The 21,039-nt window shown below is 41.1% G+C and overlaps 1 protein-coding gene and 1 long non-coding RNA gene across 3 annotated transcripts in view; one reads left to right on the top strand and one right to left on the bottom strand.

Moving 5' to 3' along the window:
* The window catches only part of ppp1r16b (protein phosphatase 1, regulatory subunit 16B), an 86,399-nt gene that overhangs the window by 21,421 nt on the left and 43,939 nt on the right, over window positions 1-21,039 (top strand). For both annotated transcript variants that reach the window (XM_075461478.1, XM_075461479.1), the window contains one exon: window positions 13,876-14,291. In XM_075461478.1, the coding sequence (XP_075317593.1) occupies window positions 14,024-14,291 (268 nt within the window). In that variant the 5' untranslated portion in view covers window positions 13,876-14,023. The remainder of the gene's footprint in view (window positions 1-13,875; window positions 14,292-21,039) is intronic.
* Window positions 458-21,039, bottom strand: part of LOC142377400 (uncharacterized) — a 119,954-nt gene continuing 99,372 nt past the window's right edge. The window contains exon 5 of the long non-coding RNA XR_012769510.1: window positions 458-891. This is a non-coding gene — a long non-coding RNA (uncharacterized LOC142377400). The remainder of the gene's footprint in view (window positions 892-21,039) is intronic.

Here is a 21,039-nt window from a genome sequence, read left to right as displayed (position 1 = left end):
GCTTTAAGTTTGTAAAATGAAAATATGCTCTAAGGAAAAAGATTTAAAAAAAGTCTTTAAAGTAGAGACACTAAAGGCTCTTCACGTCAGGGGCTTCTGCTGCTTTTCAGTCTTACAGCCCTGCAGTCAGTCATGAAGAACACTGTCTGTGAGGACCTCATCTACAAGTCTGCATAAGGATTTCGGTTGAACATTCCCTGGTCTAACTTCACTGTACTGGGTATAATCTCTTGCTTGTCCAGGGAAATGATGGATTATTGTTGAGGTTTTATCTGTGTTCATGTTTGGATTTATCTTTAAATAAATCTCCAACACCATCTGAACTGTTAAAACAGCCAAAGTGAGCCAGCTTGTTTCCTCCTCAGGTTTATCTTCATGTCTAAGACATTACTGAAATAAGATGACTAAGAGTAAAATTACAAAAACATAATGATGTTCTTATTTAAAGCCCACAGTGTTAAGGGAGGAGGAGACTGGATCCAGAAGCGGACAAGAGACACTTAGGTTGATGTCAGAAAATGGATTTTATTTACTGAGGGGAGAGTTGGGATGCCAGGAAGTGAGGAAAGGATCCAGGATACGGGTTGGCGGGGAAGGAGGCTCCGTGTCCGGGTGTGTGATCCGTGGGGAGTTGGTCTCCTGTCATGGGGATTTCCGTGCAGGGGCCCGTGAGGTGAGGCTTGAAGGTGGGCTGCTGGCTGGTTCGGTGGAAGGCTGGGTGGAACACTGATAGCTGGCTGTGCGCTGGGCAGGCATACGTATTACACTGAGAAAGACAATCGTCTGGCACAGGAGCACAGGGGAGAGCAGGCTTTAACTGGTGCCAGATTGATAATCAGCCACAGGTGAGGATGATGAGAGAGAGCGCTCCGCCCAGCCGCTCCACCCAGCCTGAAACAACCAAAGAAAAACAGCCAGCACCCAGGATCAATAAAAATATATAAATAAATAAAACAATAATAAAATATGATCATCTGCTGGTGAACATGCAGGTCATGTAGATTATTTTCTCCCACAGGTCCTTCACTGTGTGAGCTAAACACTCATTTTTCTATGAAGTCTAAGATGCAATCACATTTACCGCTAACCGACGAAGAATGCTGACAATAGCTGCACAGTCTCAGTGTTGTAAGGTCTGCTATTGAAACCAGAAAATACATTGCTTTCTCTTTATGGTTCAACTAAGTACTGAAACGACAAGAAGCCATTTAATTTTATTCCAAGATGCTACCCTTCTCATTTTCAACATGAAATTGGATAGAGCTTAAATGTCCTCATGAAATGGTCCCATCGCTCTGTTCTAAAAGTGATTTAAAAAGTTTTTATAGATTGAGCGAGAGCTGGAAACAGCTGCACACTTCTGAATCCGCTATTACGCATCAAGGCCTCTGAGATATTCTGTAATAGATTCCCCGTTTTTTCCCTGTAATTATTAGTGAAATTGTCTCCCTTGTTACAAGCTGCTGAAGCAAAGTCTGTTCATTGATTAGGGAGTGATGGAGGGTTGCTGCAGGAAGTGAAGAGCCTGCGTCTGTGCAGTCAGTGATGGTGTGCGTCACTTGTGCGACAGATGCAAGTCCTACTGTCTTGCTGAATGTTTTCATTGGCTTTTTAATCAGCTTGGCCCGCCTGTGGCATTAGTGGGTGATTAAATCACTTAACGCGACCTGGAGACATTAGTGCTGACATGGGACATGGGGTTTAGGGGGTTCAGGGGGTCATGGGGGGTGATGTGGGGGGGTCAGAGTGGAGGGCCATAGCTCCCTGTCCAATCCAAGCATGCACGCATGCACGCAGACCCAGCGTGCACACGCACTTTGTAATGACATGGACGACCTTGTATAACTCTCATGAATAACGCACACATGTAGATGAAGCGCAGACAGACTCATGCTCTGTCGGACACACTGGGCCATTGTGTGCAACATTGGGGGCTTCTGTTTCTCCATGTGGAGCGTCCTGACACAGCACACGCCTCCTCACTGCTAAATGTCAGCCGACATTACTGTTACTGATATTATCTGCAAAGTGCTACTGGTCTGTGTATGTGTATGTGTGAGCTTTGTCTTGTTTAGGGTGATTGATTTGGTGATTTTACAAAACACAAATTAATTAATCTGACCGCCATTTGAGTGACTTTATGAAATTTTTTTTTTTAAGTCTGTTCTTTAAGGTCATTTCAAACTGAGCATCTTTGGGTATTGGATTGTTGGTTTGCCAAACTAAGACATTTTAACTCATAATCCTCCTTTTCACACTTTTCACAATTTTTTGCTCATTTTAGAGAAGGATCCTAATTGACTGATCAATAAAATCATTGTCTGACTGAGGAAAACATTAGTTGCGGCCACAATGTGCAGGGACCTGTCAATAATTCCTTCATCATATTTTTTCATTGGAAAAACATTTTTTCTTGACCCACAACTGGTTACAAAAGCTCTCGTCTGATTAACTCTGTTTTAGTTTAGTGAGTAAATCTATCGATCAGTTAATCACTTGTCATGGATTGATTTGGCAGGAAGTCACTTCATGCTGTAGTTTATTTATTCTGTCCTTACTGAGTTTATTCAAATAAAGTTACAAAGCACAGACAAATTTCAGTGAGAATTTATCGGTAGTAAACGCAGTGAAAACAGTCTATTTTAAAAAAGGCTTCAGCTGGAGCAAGTCCAGCAGTTGGCAGCATGATGGCTGAAAGCCATTTCACCATGTTTGGTTTGAACTCTGAACACTGTTTCCTGACCAGTCCCTGCAGATCTCAGAGAGCTTAGCTACAAGGTCTGTTTTTTGCACACATATCTAGAATATTTCTTTCAGGTTTGGATCATTTACATACACAATAGCAAAGGGTCTTAAATCCAACTGGAAACCGACGCAACGATCTAAGAACTGTAGGAGTGTGTGTGGTTTTTGTCGACATGTGATCCAGTGATCATCCTGGAAAAAAAAACAGCGAAGTGTGCATCACAATAGGCCACCCTGGAAAAAATAAAAACACGAATGAGCTTTTGAAATCTTACTTGAATCTGCCCAAGAACCGATCCTGGGGCTCATTTTCCAAACAAAACACTTCCTCCACTGATTTTAAGTCATCGTCCGACATTCAGCCACATAAAGTCTGGTTCCTGCTCAGTACTCCTGGTGTTATTATAGAAGTGCCGAGAGCCACTTCCGTCAGCGGCAGCGTCTGGGGGTGGGGTTATGGACACCAACCAGACCACCTAAAACTTTGTGAGCCTCATTTTGAAAAAGATGTTCAGTTCTGTATTTTCTGCCTCGTCTAAGGCAAAATAAGGAACAACTGAGCTTCAACACAGATGTTAAGCATATGCAGCAGAGTAAGCACACATGGCCTCAATGTTCCTCCTATTTTCTTGCTGTTTGATATTTTGATATTGCCAGTTGGCCTTTGTGGACACAGTCTAATGCGCGACATAGAGCGGCATCCATGGTTGTCATTTTTAACTGTTTGTAGCTACATGATCGCACATTGTCGCGTTTTTTTAATGCCCGACATTACAAATAGCATTCACAAACACTTGAATGCTGGGAACAGCTGCATTTATAAACCAGACTGATGAAAGAAAGAACTCTGTTTGCAAGGAAAATGTGACAAAAACTGTATTCTCTGAATATAAAATGAAGTCCAGCACTGTGGAAAATTCAGAGCACAGCACAGGGAAGTTCAAACAATGTTTTGGAAACAATGTTCTTATAAAGGTCTAAAACTGTCTGAACTGACTCCATCAACAGCTCTGCACCAGAAACTGGTCAAAAAAAGAAATCTTTTTGTGTGAAACAAGTTGTCGATTGACAGAGGAGAGGAATGTTTCTATCTGTGCTTTCAGCGCCTCATTTTTTATATCATTTTCATAACTGATGATAAGTGAAGTCCTAAAGGGCATTTTTAACAGCCCAAACCTCAACAACAGTCCAAAAATACACAATGGAATGAGTCTTTTTTCCCCCCTTGTACCAGGCAGAGTCTGCTAATGTCATCAGCTTGGCTCCTCGTACAGCAGGACACGCATGAACATAAAGCAGCCGTCTTCTTTTTGGTGAGCTGCTGATTGACGGGGGTCACAGCCATGGTGTGCGGAGTCCTCTTATTTTGGCTGTTCGTAATGGCCGAGAGAGCAGCTGTTGAACTTTCCTCTTTATTGCAGTCAGGAGTTAAAACGGGTAAAGGAATCATTTATAAAAAGATAAATTATATTATAAAGATATTGGACATTCATGACGGGTTGAGAGTGACTGAATGTAAACGTTATGGTCTTCATTTGAGACGTTATGACTCGAGTCTTTTGAATATGGAGACACACATGCTCTGTATGACTAAACATGGTGTGTTTCCAGTCGGAAAAGTTGACCTCTGCCTGTTGTCAGCCTCGGATTGTACTCTAAAACTGACTCTGGTTTATAGTCGGCTCTCATCCTTGTGCCATGTCTATTTTCTCTAAAAAATAAATAAACGAGATAGAAAAGATGAGTGATATCAAGTCCTCTTCTTCTTAAAATGTCTCACTGAGGTGTTAGGAGGATGGTGAGCTGATGAGAGAGAGAAAGTGTCTTTTTGCCTCTTTGACCACCGCTCCCGTGGAACATCTAAAAGATTGAAATGCAATTTGAGAGAAATGAACAGATAAGACCTGCCTCCGTTCTTGGGGGATTAACTTTGTGTTTAATTGTTCAACTCTTCACGAACCCGTCTCACAATGACTGCACCGGGTATATTTGAGTGGGGGAGGGATTTTCTTACAATTATAGGAAGCACTGCCTTTTAATTACAGATAAAATATTCACTTGGCTCCAGCCTGGGCCATCTGTTGAGTGAAAGTTCATGTTCTCATAGCCACTGTTTTCTGATGATTGCTGTAGTACCGCTGTAGAGATTTTGTTTTCTTCTAACATTTTTTAATGTGGAATAGATGCATTCAGTTAATGCTGCAAAAAACCGTGCAGACGCTCACTCGAGCGTGAGTCGTTTCTATCACCGGCACAAATAAATCGGGTTGGTCATGTCGCTGTGCAGTCTGAGGTGTGTGCAGCAGATAATTACAGCTTTCTTGTTTTGTAAACATATTTTAGATGAGTGGTTAGTTTGCATTCTCAGGCTCTTCATCGAAGCCATTGTTTAACCAGTTGAAGCCTTTTTTTCGGGGGGGTAGTGTTAGTCAGAAACGTTCTGTGTGCTTTTCTGTAATACAGCTCTGATGAGGAATCTCATGACCTGGACCCCTAAAAGAAGAGATCTTGTTTCTCAGCAGGATCATCCTGGTTATGCAAGGGAAATAAAATAAATAAGTAATAACATGTAGGCGCTGTTTCCTGCTTTAATCCGTTGCAGCGATGGTGGTCTCTACGACTACAAAGGAAAAAGTAATTACCAAATGTAAATACGCTGAAGGACATTACAGAAAAAAATTACTTTGGATATTAACATGTCCCCCTCTGCTCTCTTGGCTCCGCTCCACTGGCCTAAGCAAGCTCCGCCCACAGCTCTCAACAGCTGCGACGCTAAAAACACTACAGAGGACCATCGTTTGTAAATGTTACAGAAGGTGCTGCAATGGTACATTTGAATGTATTTTACAGTTAATTGAGTTCAAAGATCAGATTCCTCTTACATTCTACTCCACCAATCAGTCTTTACCAAAAAAATTGAGGTTTTTTTTCATTTGTTGCGGAGTTTCATTAATAACACTTTCTGAACTGTTCTACGACTTAAGCTATGTGTACATAAAGGCAGAAATACATTCCTTTCAGTAGATTTAAGCCTTGCTCTTTCATAAGTCAACACTGGCAAGTTTTAAGGGTGTACACAGATCGGATTTCCACTCCCACCTTTAGTCATGAATGGATGCGGGCTCTCCACCACTTATTCATTTGCATATAAATACATAATTTACTCCACAGCTTGAGAGATATGACAAGGAAAACAACAGCAAAGAAGCACAATTCTACCTGATATGCAGTGAAAGTAGAGAACAGGATTTGGTGATTTATTTGGTGGCATCAGTTCTGAAACCAAGAACAAAACTAAAAAAAAGTAACGGCAGAGATCAGCTCTGTAAGTTTAAAGAAAAAGAACCTATGAAAAGAAAATGGCTGGATTACAAACGATAACCAGGCATGCACCAGAGGACACAAAAGCAGGATCAAAGCAACGGCAGACCCAGTTCCTCGCTTAAGCTTGACAATAACTAGCCTATAGCGCTGCATTGGCCAACTATCATTTTAGAGAGAAAGGACTCATTCTCTTTTTAAAGTCTTATCACCCAAGTTTTCCAACAACGCCAGATCAGCCATTCTTGTGTGGGACTGTTTGCATGTCTGCCGAAATGTACGGCACTCACAATTAAATAAGAGTATCTCATAGAAACTAATGATAAAAAAGAAAATCCAAAATCATAATCATACTTCGGAGTAAGCTGGGTTCCACTGTTTTGTTTTATGTTCATTTCTGTTGCCTTTTTTCCCCACCTCACCACCTGGCTTTATTTGCTGCAGTTGGGTACACATGGCCTTGATAATGCATGAGATTCGTACATTCCACCCTACCACCTTACATCTGGCCCCCTGGATGGCCTCCTATGGCTGATGGTATCATTCAACCCACATATCAACTGGGCTGTACTGATGACTCTCTTCAGCTCAGTTGTTGAAAAGTGAATCTCAAGTAGAAATCTCTTGTCAAAGTCAAATTGAATAGCTGCGTGTTTATCTGTCTTTGCTGCCGACAAACATGATTGATGGATGATTCGGCGCGGAGGCAGTCAGAGTGGACAAAATTCCAGCAGGACATTTGATATCGATAAGCGGTTTAAGCTGTGGTGAGCTTTTTGCTCTACAGGGGTTTGATACACTGCCATTCTCTATAGGTCTCTAATACATTCCCCTCTCTGTCAAATCACCTTCATAATGATGATGGAAAGTCCAGAATGACCTCAATCCAGCTGGTTTGTGAGGATATTTGATTAATAGCTGCATGCACACTAAATGGTGACGCTGTGAGGCTGTTTGCCTTTGCTGGAATTATTTGATACCAAACCAAGATACTAGTTTGTCCATTGCCCAAACTAAACATGCTTTTATGTCCAGCTGTTAAGCTTATGCTTGTTTTCACAAATGTGGAAACTCATGAACACAAGAGTTATAATTGTCAGGGAGATGAAAATGGATCAGTATGACGTAAACGTTCAGTGTCGGGGCCTCTGTAAGTTGTCCTATTTTCTCCAGTTTAGTCTTACAGTCAGCCCAGTGAGATACTGTAAACAGCTCCAAGTATGCAAGAACAGTTTACCTTGGAAAATGTGGCCTATTGTTCTATGTGTTTAAGGGCTGTGTCTTTGCCTTGCACAAGACACTTTTCTAAATGTTTTGGTATTGATGCAGCAGACAGACTTAAAAAGCAGGTCATTATGGGTTGACACTAAAAGGTAAAACTGAGAGGCCTCTTGGGAAAGACGTGATGTCTGTTGTCTTTTTCTGAGGTCTGCACCACTTATATATTATTCAGAAGGGTTTGGCTGTGTTTGCATTCTTGTGATCTTGTCAAAACAGAGCTGAGGTTTGTGTAGGCCGCCGCCACTTTCTGAAACCTGAATAAACTCGAAGACATACCCGAATGAAAATCCCCCAGTTGGCTAATTGTTTGTCTGTTTTTTGGATATTGCTTTGGGCATGAGCAGTTTTCTTATAGCAGCAGTTTGGCGCTCACTGTGTAATAATAATAATCAGCATAAAATTTAGGTTTTGCCTTTTATGTAAGAATGTTCAACTCAAAATGTGAGTGGAGTGCAACAGTCATATCTGCAGCCAGAGAGCTGATTGAGGTCAATCTGTGATTTGCCGCCTTGGCCCTGGGTGTACCCGCTCTGATGCTGCTGCACGGCTTACAGTTACCTACTGCTCCCGGTGTTTTACATAGCATAAAAAAGCTTGTCTTTGCCTCTTGCCAGGACATCAGTTCAAGTACAAGTATTTGCATTTTCTTTTTGTTAGAATTGGCTTTGTTCTTAGACATTATGTACTCATGTTCTGTAATTCACAAAACAATCTATGTTCCTATTTTGTACTTGTCCACTCTGCTCATACTACACAATGGATGTCCCTGAATGGTCCAAGACTTTAAGACAGCATAACTAGACTAAACAACTGGGTCAGATGAAGCTTCTCTATCTTGTCAGATAGACTGGTACATTAGATATATGCCTAAAACAACACTCGCACACACACACACACACACACACACACACACACACACACACACACACACACACACACACACACACACACACACACACACACACACACGTTGTTATCACATCCAAAGATCATGACGTGGACGGTGGTTGGCCTGCTCATGTCACGAACAACTGGCCAATTATACTCGGTCACATATAAGTCAGACCTCTGTAAGATAAATGTGAAGATGATGAACATGAACTTTTTCCGGATATCGGGGCTCGGGATGACGGATATCCTGCAAGAGCTCTGTCACTCTGAGTCCAGCTCTGCCTTACTTTACCTGTGACCAATAATAAATACTGTGTTTGATTTAAGATTTCTCCAGCTTGTTCTTGGGCTTCCAATGAAAGAATCGGGCTAACATTCTTTTTCAGCCCCGCTTAAGAGCTAATGGGCGAGTCTTCGTATGATTTGTTCTTTATTGTCTTCCGCAGTGCGAAAGGCTGTGCTGATATAATTTTACTCTTCACCTGTTTTTAATCTCACGGAGATAAAGATTGCGGATCAGGCTCTCTTTTAGGGAGGCTTTGGTCGAATCATCAGGTGGAGATTTGTTTGTACTTCCTGTTTTAATGCCCACGGAATAAATTGTGATAAAGTTTTGGATGTGATGAAACTGCTGTGTCCTTCAGGCGCTGATTTCCTATAAAGAGACGGAGGTTGCTCAGCAACATGTTGCTTCTCTGCCTTTTAACTTGTGCGCTTTCAGGATGCTCAGTCTTTTGGAAGGTTTTAGTGAAAAATCTGTGGTGTTCTTTGAAAAATTCATTCTAGTTTTGGCAACATTGTCCACACTTGTGTTTCATGTGTGTGGGCAATAATCAGGTATTGAATCAGGATAGTTAAATCAAGAGGGGGGGGGCAGAGACATCTCAGCCACTAAAGAGGGCTTTGTGCATGATTACAGTCTAGAACTGGGAAATATTGAAGTTAAAAATAATGTAACAGAAATGGAAAATTTTTGGACCTTTTGGATGAGAAAAATTACTGAAAGTAATTACAAATTAGCAAAATAGTTACCGAAAGAAATAGAAACTTGCATCTGTACTGGCTAACCCTGCAGGGTGACTGCTGGTGCAGCGATTTACTAGTTCTACAACTTGGGAATACAAGACTTCTTTCCAGTAACTTGAAAACTTCTGCGTTTACATTTCTTTGCAGCAGAAATCAGCTCCCCTGATGGTTAGCTTGTCATGTTATCCTCAAACTTATCTTGTCTGTTTATGGTTTTACAACATTTATGGGGTCCAGTGTTTGCACTGTGTCGTGGAAAGTTGCTGATTAATTCAGAAGTCATTTGTGAGTCTGTTTAAATCCTTTGTTGCTTTTTTGTTGTCTCTGACTTTACTGTCACTAGTGTGTGTGTGTGTGTGTGTGTGTCAGTGAATTAAGTGCGTGTGAGTAATGCCATTACCCCTGTTCTGATTCCCCTGATTTGATCAGCAGTAGCTGCTGGGTTTCATATTCCCAGCACTAATGCCATTGACCATCAAAGGCAGCCAAAGAAAACACTGGACGTTCCTTGTTTGTCACACATCCTGTCTGAAGTTAATTCACTTTGGCCGCTGCACTCACGTTTCACCGACGGAGGCACACACAGCGACTGAGCTGGCTCCTTCGTGGTGCTTCAGTGGAAACTTTAACCGTATAAGATAAAAACAAACTAATCAGATTGTGATCAAGACTTTTATAGATGCAGCAGTCTGAGGTCATATCAGTTCATTTGGCTGCATTTTCCTGGTTCTGCTCCCCCTTTATGTCTCTTGTTTATCTGCCCATTTCCTTGGGTTGTTTTTTAATTTGTCTTCATGATTGTGAGCGTTCACATCAGAGTGCATCATCTTAATCATACAATGTCCCTTTGATTGGTGGAAACCACATTTTGTAGGGCAGCCCCTTTAAAGTGTTTCCGGTTTTACTGGACACATTATAGTTAAAAGCAAAACGTTTTGCCATTTAGTTTGAATTAAAATGTTTTAACGTGTATGTTTCTGTTCTGAGGAGCATTTATTATCTCATTAGTTCTCTCTCTAAAAGTATATAAGGGTGGCTGAGCTTTTTGGCAGCAGTCCAGCTGGAGGCAGCTATAATTTCACTGATAAATGAGACCGTTAAAACTTTACTACTAAGAAAATGTTAGTTATATCCAGTTGATAAGCATATTACAAGCAAAAAAATTGAGTTTGCAGTCCATTTACATTTAAAATAAGATACCAAAAGTGAACTCGGGCACAGGTGCTGTCTGTGACATTGTTTTTTTACCAGATAACCTTGTTTATGTAATCAAAGTAAACTTTATTTCTAAAGCACTTTTCATACATTAAAATGTAGCACAAAGTGCTATAGAAGTTTAAAAACAGCCCCACCCCAGCACATACACACAAACAGACATATGCACACACGCAGAGACACATGCACAAACACACAAATATAAAAATGAAAAATAAAATAAACTTAGAAACGTGTGGCTGAATACAGAGGAGCCAGGTCAGGAAACGCCATCATAGGAGGCCATCTGCACTGGGTGCTGCTCACAACCCACGACCAGTACGCCTCCATCCGGGCGCACATCAAGCATCAAGGTTTCTGTGAAATCCGAACCTGTAGACATTTTATACGGCGACGCAGCCGGAGGCTCGGAAAAGAAGAAGAAAAAGAAGAAGAAAAGCAAAACTGAGGATGACTAGTGGGTCCGACTCTGATGTTTAATGTTTAGGTGCATTAAGATGAGCTCAAATATGTGTTGAATGGATGTGTCTCTGTGAGGGGGAGCAGCGTGTCAGGAACACATGAAGTGAAGTAATTTTATTCATGAGTGTCGTCACTGTCGCACCCTTCTGTGGCGGCTGTGGCTCTGAAGGAATATTTGACAGTTGGTTCAATCTACGGATCCGACGTACCACATCTTAAAGTGTCCCTGGGAAAGATACGAACCCTCAGCTGCCTCCGACGCTTAAATTGTTATATGATTGAGACAAAAGCGTTGTGTAGCCAAAACACTGTATGAACAAAGAATGAAAGTGTGAGTGTGGCATATAGTGTAAAAGTGCTTTGAGTGGTCAAAAAAGCTACGTTATGTTCCCTGATTTAACAAGGTTGCAACACTACGATCACAAAATCCCACTGAGACAACTATGGAAATAAAACACAGGCTGGAGCCTATGCCATCACAGGGCCACACAGAGAGACAAACTCCTCACTCCTAGGGACAATTTAGAGTCACCAAGGATGACTCTCCAAAAAACCTGTGGGGGAGGATGAGATGGTTGTGCCAAATGAAATGAATTAATATAACAAAACAGGGCCTAACTCAAAAGCTGATTTGAAAATCAAACAGAGGACAACTTACTTGTCTAAAAAAAAAAAGAAGATAGGAGTTTTCAAAGCTTTACAGTGTGTGCCACCAACGTTACCCTAATGTGTCTAGATTAAGTCTAAAGGTTCCCCCGAACTTACTTTTCCACAACCTCCCACCTCTCTTTGCCACAATCCCAAGAGCTAGTTATCGCTTAATAGAAACCTGGAAGGTGGAGAGGGAGAGACACGCAAACAAACAGGCACGTAACAGGCTAGTAAAGCACTATATAAGGACAGTCCTTTTACCATTCATAAAGAGTAGTGCATTTAGAATTAATTTTAAAACAGTCATTTGAAAATTTGTTAGTTTTATCTCAGTATGAAGAATATACATGTGATCGTATTTATTGCCTCTTTAAATGTTGTTCTGGAAAGGTGCCATTGTAGTTGTACTGATCTTTTAGTTAGGCATCGCTAGTGAAGTGATCTGATTTGTCCATATGGACACGAGCATAGCGATCAGCCTGCTAACGATGAATACAAGTGAAAGAGCAAATGTATTCTCAAAACCTTATGCATCAAACATAAATGAAAGCACTAGATATTTGTAAAATGTTATACCTACCTACTCTACCACCAACACATAACCAGTTTACTTTTTTTTTTTTTTTAAGTTTCCACTGGAAAAATATTTCCTGTTACAGCATAAACTGACTCGCACTAAAAACCCACAAATGAAACCAACACAGATGTCGGCACATCTGCATCTGCCGCCTGTCTACCTTGAAAGACTTGGTGGAGAAAAAAAAAAAAATTTTTTTCGCTGACAGCTTAAATTTGAAATTCCAGCAGAATAATTTGAGTTCCTGGTGCTAATCCTCATGTGATTGACTCCTGAGTTGTGACCTAGTCTTTACAAATCATATGCTGCATTCACAGCACGCGCCTCCTTCACTGAGTGCGTTGTCTACGTCTCAGCTAGTCATTTGCAAATAGGGTTTTGTTGTTGAGAAAAGTGAAGGATGTATCACATCTGTGTACTGGAAACTTCAGCATCTAAAGGCTTCAGGGCGTCGTGTGCTGGGGGCGCCTTTTGTGTTGCTAATTTTGGCTGCAAGTCGAGAATAAAGCAGATAACTGACACGCTGGGCTGGTAAACCGATGACTGAAAATGTGCTGTAGGAAGTGAATATATGGCAGGTTTCCTTCCTATTTTTCTAGCATTTAGGTAAGAGGTGCAAAGGAGCTGTACAGTAGCGCGAGGCTGATGGCAGACAGGCAAAGGCAGCACACTTTCTGTGATCTTTTTTTTAATCCGATGATGCTGCAGGACAATATTGGTTTCATCCGTGAGCAGCTGCAGACATTAGGAAATTATTTTCCCTTTTTGTGAAATGGTAAGTCCATTCAGCTCCTCTCAAACATGCAACCTTTGTTTTTAAAGTTATGTTGAGTCATTTGATTTAGTGTCTGTGGATGAGTCATGGCCGGACTTCCCATCATGTTAAAAGTGCAGTTCAAAGGAAGTGATTTAAGCTCAATCACTGATTTGTCTGTACTACATTTGTAATATTACTTTACATGTTCTGTTTCAGCTGTATTTCAGATGTTTGTGGTCCTTCACACAGTAATCTGCACATATAGTCAGCGCTCCTAAAGCTGCTTTCAGTTCAAAATGTTCCCTTTTACAGCCAAAGAGGACACTTAAACGTTGCACTGACATGAAAAATCCCCTCTTCAGCTCACTTTATCAGTTTCTCATTATGCAGCAACATTAAGGAAGCGGTTAACCTTGATGGAGGATGGTAGACAAAGATCTATAGAAGCTCACAAAGTAAATAGGAAATTGAGAGCACAATCCATGATCAGTCATGCAGTTAAAACAGAAAGATTTACTTTTCTCGTGGAGGTTCTTTTGTCCCCATTCCTGAAACTTCAGCATCATTCAGAAAATGGAAGAGAACTGAACACTTCTGAGATTAAGAAATAGTTTTTATTTTTTATCTCAGCCTAATTTTTTTCTTAATTATTTTTATTTCATGTCGCAACAGACTCACGAGTCAGACCGCTAACACCGACTTGCTCAGCTCTTGAACTTGGCTCTGTCTAAGCAGACCACCAAAATGCAACTCTGCACTTTCCTGATGTGCATCAAACCGATGCTCAGTTTAAAATGTCAGCGCTTCCCGGGAGACTTTAGTGTGCAGCCTTTACTAGAACTTTCAACTTCTATATTTATTTACTGACATATTTGTCAAAGTTCCATCTGGTAAAAGTTTGTGGCTGATTTTTGTAAGAACAGAAGTCTCTTTTCATCTCCTCTTTTAGGCGGATTTTGAGCTGCTGAAAGGATGATGATGAGGATACCGGGAGGAGGCCACGGCGGAAGGTGCAGCCCTCGCTAGAATCACACTTTCCTCACTCATTCACCCCTCTGCCATCTCCCACAACTGCTGTTCATCCCCCCCGTGGCACCATGGCCAACCACCTGGAGCTGATCCAAGAGCTGCAGCAGCTGGACAAGGTGCCCAGTCTGGAGAGGCTGCGGGCGGCACAGAAGCGCCGAACCCAGCAGCTGAAGAGATGGGCCGTGTACGAGAAGGAGATGCAGACCAGGAAGCGAAAGGCAGACAGGAGGGGACGCAATCCCAACAACCTCCAGCACTCAGAGAAAAAGAGGCATGTGTCATTTGCTGCCAGCGTGGCGCTGCTGGAGGCGTCGTCCAGGAACGATCCCGACGAAGGTACGAGAACACAAGCACTCAACACTCAAGACAAACAAAACGACAACACCCCCCTAAACATAAAAACGCAGTTTGTGAATTATTCTTAAAGCAGCACATTAAGAATGTCTTCTAATGTTTTGGTCATAAGCTTAGAGTTCTAGCTGACACAAAGCTGTGAAGCCAGATATGAATAATTACATTAATTTCAGTCTCACCTCACTTCTTCTGCCAGATATCAAAATGTGAAGGTCAGGAAAATGATTAGCCTGGCCTGCCCACTTAAACAGCCCATTGAAGCCACTCCATTCAAACTGCATTTGTTCTGCTACTAGACCGTTTTATCATTGGGAAATAATGAAGTTGTCACACTGAGAAGAAACTCTGCCAGTCTTTTAATTAAAATTTCTACGGATGGTGCCTACCCGCCTCCTGTTTTCAGATAATAATTGTTTTCCTCCGGTGCAGGCGGTCCCATGACGCTGTGTCAGAGTGTCTGTGATGCGGGGATGATAACATGCCGCTATCTCTCAGATTTAGCTTCTAATTTAACGTCATTTTAACCTAAAATTGGATTGAACTCTTTTTATCACAACAAAAACAGCCCATGGCGGTGCTACTATGATTCCCTTTGCAAGCCGTTTTCACAGATAGGACAACCACCACAAGGCCACTGTATTTTCAGGAAGAATTCTTTAACAACGTACTGTATGTTCACATTCAAGGATGGTTTAGAAAGGAAACCTTTATCGTCAAATAACTACACAAACCAATAGACGGGGTTCTGTGTAGCATCATCACAGAGGGGTGTGCTGAGCTGGGGCCAGAGAGCACTTGGTCATCCCGGCTTGTTTGGCAGACACACGCTTATAAGCAGAAACGACAAGGCAGTTAACTGTACCCGCTGCCAAAAAAAATAGATGAAAATGGTTCATTATTCTGTGGGGATCAGTGGATCTTGGCCAGGGTCATGTGGGTCTCAAAGGCTGCAAAGTCCTGTGCAGTTCCAACTTTGGTGTCTCAAAATGCGAAATTCTAATCCCACGTTCCAAGACTTTATCTTCTGTAATTACACAGAGAACATGATTATAGGCATTTAAGGGCCAAACTGATGTCAAGAAACAACTCTTTCCCAGATGGGCGTAAAAATAGCAGTTGAACACACTATAATGAGCATCTGGACCTGCACAAGAGGACATAACTCTCCTGTGCAGAAAGGGAAAGTGGTCTGTTCACAGTGCCCTACAAGGAAAACCTGGAGTCTGCAGAGATGGTTAAAGAGCTCCTTTGCAGGACGGTGTTAGTGGCGCCCGGACTGTAGCTTTTGGAAGTGATGAAAAATAAGTAGGATCTGCACTGATTGGGTGTAATCGTGGATTCTCCAGCTATACTGAACAGCCGGTCAAAATAATTTTGGACAGTTCGGACACAAACTCAACATGCTGAGTTGACAGATAAAATGTTGACAGAGTCTCAAGGTGCAGGTGATGATTGGTGCTCCTCAGCCCCAACTGTAAGCACTTTTAAATCCAGGTTAAAAACATTTCTCTTTCGGTGTGCTTATGGTTGAGTTTATATTTTTCTTTTTCCCCTCTTCCTTGATTGCTTTTAACTGTGTTTTAATTTTTATTCTATTTTTTTTATTCTCTTTAAATTGCTTGTTTTTATGCTGTTCTTTTAAATGCCTTGTCTTTATGTAAAGCACATTGAGTTGCCTGTGGTATGAAATGCGCTATATAAATAAAGATGCCTCGCCTTGCCTCCTGACGCTCCCAACAGCTTATTGTCATCTCGGTGTAAAAAGAACCTGAAAGATTCTTACGAATGCTGTTTTTTTTTTTATAGACTCAGAGAAATCTGCATCAGACCCTGAAATTGCTAACTTTTGAAATGTCAAAGCGTTCTTGCTGTAGCTGTAATTTCTAATAAATGTGCCAGGCTGTGAAGTATAACTCCTTGTAAAGATTTTTACTTATTGATCTCAGTGACACTAATGCTACTATCATGCTGCTGATTACAGATTGGAATCGATTAGCTTTTATCGATATCGGTACCATTATCATTTCTCCTTATTGATGCAGGTGCATGGCATCTCTGGGAGTTAATTGCATGTTGTTTAGAGAGATTTTTCTGCGTGCTGCTGGTGTTTCCACACTTATTTGAAATGATGTTAATGAAATGTCGCCACGCCTTGGACCACTTCTCCCTCTCTTGTATTGACTGATTCTGCAGTCAATTCCAATGATTTTAAAAAAGTTCTCTTTCTTACTGGGTTGGGAGTTGAAAATTACTCTCATATTGACAGAAACACACCAACTTAAAAATCTGTTAACATCTTTTAGAAATATTGTCAGCTCACATCTTCTACAAGTCTATATCAAAACAAAAGTAGCATTTGTTTTTTAGCATATTTTACCTTTTGAATGAACAAGCATTTGCAAACAATGCATTTATTATTAGAGAATTTAAGAAGTTATTATGATCGCTGACGGCTGTCTACCCCCAGTGGATGTGCAAGCATCAAAAAGTGTTCGTAAGAAAAAAACACGCCTGTAAAATGTTGTCGAGTCATGGCGAGAGTGCCCAAAGGCAGCTTTTGTGTTCTGCTGTCTAGTTTTGAGAAGAAGGATATCTTAAGCTGTCTGTCCTTGCAAAAAATGTTCCTTCCTTTATGTAATCACATAAAGGCGCTCGGGGGGTCTGATGACTTTAAACCATCATCAGCATTTTCCTGTCATGTCATCATGTGGTTGGTGTTTGCTTTTGTCCTTAATGTTTAGACATTTAGGACTTTGCCCTAGTCCTAGTTGAATTACAACCCTCGTCAGCTATAACACCCCAAATTCATAAATTCATTACATATTTCTACTGAAACTGCATTCTAATACGACAGTAAATAATGGACTGATTTTAGGTAGTTATTAGACTACCGGAATTAGACTTTACCTGGGGAAAAAAAAAAAAACAAGCTTTAAGTTAACCTGCCAAAATGATAAGCCGCAGTGAGGCTCGTCAGCAGTCGTATGTTCACATGTGCTGCCAAGTGTCTCGTTCACAACGGCGGACACATAAGAGCAGATTTCTTTTCTTTGTATGGAGCACGTCTGATGTGCAAAAGCTTTGCCAGTCCCCTATAGTGCCGGCAGTGTCTGAGTGAAGAAGCGTGTGCTATCACTGCTGTTTAATGAGGGTGACCATGAAAGAGGAAGAGAGATGAGAAGAAAAAGGGAGACGGGATGTAGTGTTGCCCACACTGCTCCAGTGGCAGCTGGCTGGCTCAGGAGCCTGATCATCTGCTCTCTATCCCCCAGGGCCCCAAATGCTCAATCAGGCGTCGTGGCTCTACATGCTGTGCTGCTCCAGCACGCTGCACATGAACTCTTGGCTTTTTTTTTTGGAAACATTACATGACAGTATCGTGAATTCTCTCATTCAGGCTTTTCAACTAAGTAAAAAAGAGAAAAAATGTAATTCAAAGTGGACCGTGATGGAAATGAGTTTGAGTGTTTTTGACAAACGGAACATAAAGAAATCGGAGCTGGTTGTTTGACAAAAGTTGCGTCCCTGATAGGCCTAAATAGTGACTTGGAAAGCTCAATGAATCAGTTTAGAGGCTGAAAATAAAAGGATCCACCCGGCACCTCTTCTCGTGAAGACAAGGGGGAGGACGACAGAACTAACAACAACAACAACAGAGAGAGTTAACTGTACCAGGGCCAGAATAAGATGTGAAGCTGGACTGACTCCCATTTAATCTCTGATTTGTGGGAGTTGCTTCCTGTGATTCTTTGATTGCTCTCGGTTTGTTTGGATTGGTATTGTGTGTGAGAGCATGCAGAGAGAAATGGGAAATTACTGCTATGGATGCTTTATAGAAAGAGCATTTGTTGTTTATTGTTCACTTTATGAGCTGCACTATGTTTGAAACAGTATAGAGTTGTACTGAAAGTAGCATCTGTGTACATTTAATGCTTGTACACATGTCTGTGTGTGTATATACATACATACATACATACATACATACATACATACATACATACATGTACACGTGTGTGTGTGTGTGTGTGTGTGTTAATTCCTCTCTGATCTACATTGTTCCTGTCATGACTTCCTTTCTGAAAGCGGTGGGTGCAGACTCCTCAGGCTGTGAGGGGACACAGATATAGTAAAATTGCAGTGATAAATTGTACACTTAAGTACAAGTTTGTCTTCGTAGATCTGTGTCTGACGGGAAGAGAGAAATAAGTAACATGGACATTACTTAAACATTTGTATTTCCATGTATAAGTCCATTTCCAAAACAGGCGAGAAGCTGTGTAAATTGTAAATATCAACAAACCACTACCTTCAAACCTTCAGAGAGACTCTGCCTTTCTAAGGTGCTCTTTTCAGACCCAATCATATTACTGACCTGTTGCTGGTTAACCTAATTATTGCAACGTGTTCCTCCTGCTGTTTGTCTGGTTTTGATGAGTAGAATATATATATATATATATATATATATATATTTTTTTTTTACAGTTTTATTTACATTTTGCACAGTATCACAACCTTTATTTTTTTCACTGGGGTTAAAAAAAAAAATCTTTTTTCGGTTTGTTCCTGCAGCTGCGGAAAAAGTATGCCTGTGTGTTTGTACACTAGCCAGAAAAGCACTGAAGAGGCTCAGGCATAGATGGGAGATATGAAGGCAGGGAATAATACAGGAAAGAAGCCCGTATGGGAAAGGATATATCCATCCTCTGAGGCTATTTCCTTGCCTTACAGGTGCCACTATCCTGAACCCTCTGCCCCCTCACGGTGATGAGGGTTGATAGCTGTGAAATTGCTGTCTATCTGTGTGGCTGTCTGACCATCAGGTCTGATGGGATTTCTCCTCTGCATAGAGCCACTGTCCTGCAACGGAGCAGCCAGAGGGGACAGAAGGGACAGTAAACACACAGAGCTCATTAAGTCTTCAGCTGGACTTTACAAAACTGAGACGCACAATTACAAAAAGTGAAAAAGGGCAAACTTCAATAAACAGACTTACTCTGTATAAATGGCTACGATGACATCATGTGGGGAAATGGATGCAGTTTTTTTTTCCTTGTGGTGATAGCGGTCTTTTAGTGGGAGCTAAAAGGAACACGAGCACTACTTTCAGTTCCTGCCTTCGAGAGTGTCCATTAGCAAGTTGAAATGGGACGCTGCTATAAGTTTCTATGTGAATCATCAGGACCGATTTATGGTAGAAACATGATTGTACGTGTGTGTGCTGCCTAACCACGTCTGAGTGCAACAATGTTTGGAGTCTCTCCCGAATGCCGCACTTAAAGGTAGAATGAAAAGCTCACAGTCAAAGAGCGGGATGCAGTAATGTTAGCCACAGAAAGGGGTCTAAATTTACCTTTCCAACCTTCATACCATAATATGTTTACTGTAAAAGCTGTTGAAATTGTTGGATGCAGCTCGTCTGTGTTCTAGCTAGCTGTAAGAATCCAACATCAATTGGAAATAAGAATTAATAATAAAATTGATTAAAAAAAGAATAATAATAAAATAATTCGTACTAACTGTGAAAAATGACTTTCTCTCAGAATTATTGATATAGAACCTACCTACTTTTTAAAGTGTGTATATATATATATATATATATATATATATATACAATCTCAGCAAAGAAGGAGTCAAATTTCCAAAGATAGATGCTAAACAGACTCCTGGAAAGGGGAATGATGCTTATCTGATTGGACACAGTCGTTGTTTTCAATTGTTTTTCTTCTGAATCCAGAATAAATGTTGTATCAACAACATGAAATCAGCAGCTTCTGAAACTGATTGTTTGGATCTTTGACTTGTCCTTGGAGTTTCTTTTTGGTTTGTGGTTGTATGAATTGCAGAACAGTGGATTTTGCCTCTTGTTGAACCCAGTCTTTCTTTAGCGGCTCTGTCTGCTTTCCACCCTTGACCTCTATTTATTCACCCAGTCACATGACAACACCCAGCGCACTAATTACCACTTATCCCCGACTGAAAATCATAACTTGTAACTTGCAGTTTGAGAAGCCACCCTTAAAATCCACATTCCATTTTTAGACATGTGCCCTTTCTTTTTGGCTTTTCCTTTTCACCATATCATCACCATAAAAACAGGGAGCCTGCAGTGAGTCTAGATTTCCGGTTAGAAAAATACTCACCGTGGTGCACAACACCTCTCAGAGGAAGAATTCACATATGGTTTTATCTATTTTTCTTTCTAGTTATTTGTGTGCAAATTAGGTCTCAGAGGAGCTTTTGTCTTCTTCTGCCGTCATAAGAGTGGTAAGGCTTTCTCCTCAGAGGCTTTAGATAAGCTTAGCTGCTCCCAGGCATATGGCAGCAAGACAGAGTGGAATTAAAAAAAACTCACAAGAGTGAAAGGAAGAAATGTAATAATTTCAGAAATAATAACACTTTGCAACCAGACATCAGGGAGACACTGACCTTTCACTCATGTCCACTTTGTCTCTCTTTCATACTACTCAGTTCATTCTCACCGCAGCTCTCTGATTCACATACAAACATGGCATTTGTGGTTAACCTTTACTTCTCATTTCAGATACCAGTCGGAAGATAAATGAACTCCACTCATTGAGTTGATAAGTAATAAAATTGAAAAGCTGAGACATTTGATAGGACCTTTGGATCTGTTGGATCTTTACAGTCAGTGGCCTTTTCTTAATGAGAGCGAAGTCTTTTCTGAAGGTTGCAGTAGATGATGTTCATGCTGTCAGGCAAATGCAGGCTA

This window comes from Odontesthes bonariensis, chromosome 3 (assembly GCF_027942865.1).
Source record: "Odontesthes bonariensis isolate fOdoBon6 chromosome 3, fOdoBon6.hap1, whole genome shotgun sequence".
NCBI lineage: Eukaryota > Metazoa > Chordata > Actinopteri > Atheriniformes > Atherinopsidae > Odontesthes > Odontesthes bonariensis.
The sequence above is the reverse complement of the archived record's forward strand: the minus strand, read 5'-3'. Positions and strand labels throughout refer to the sequence as shown.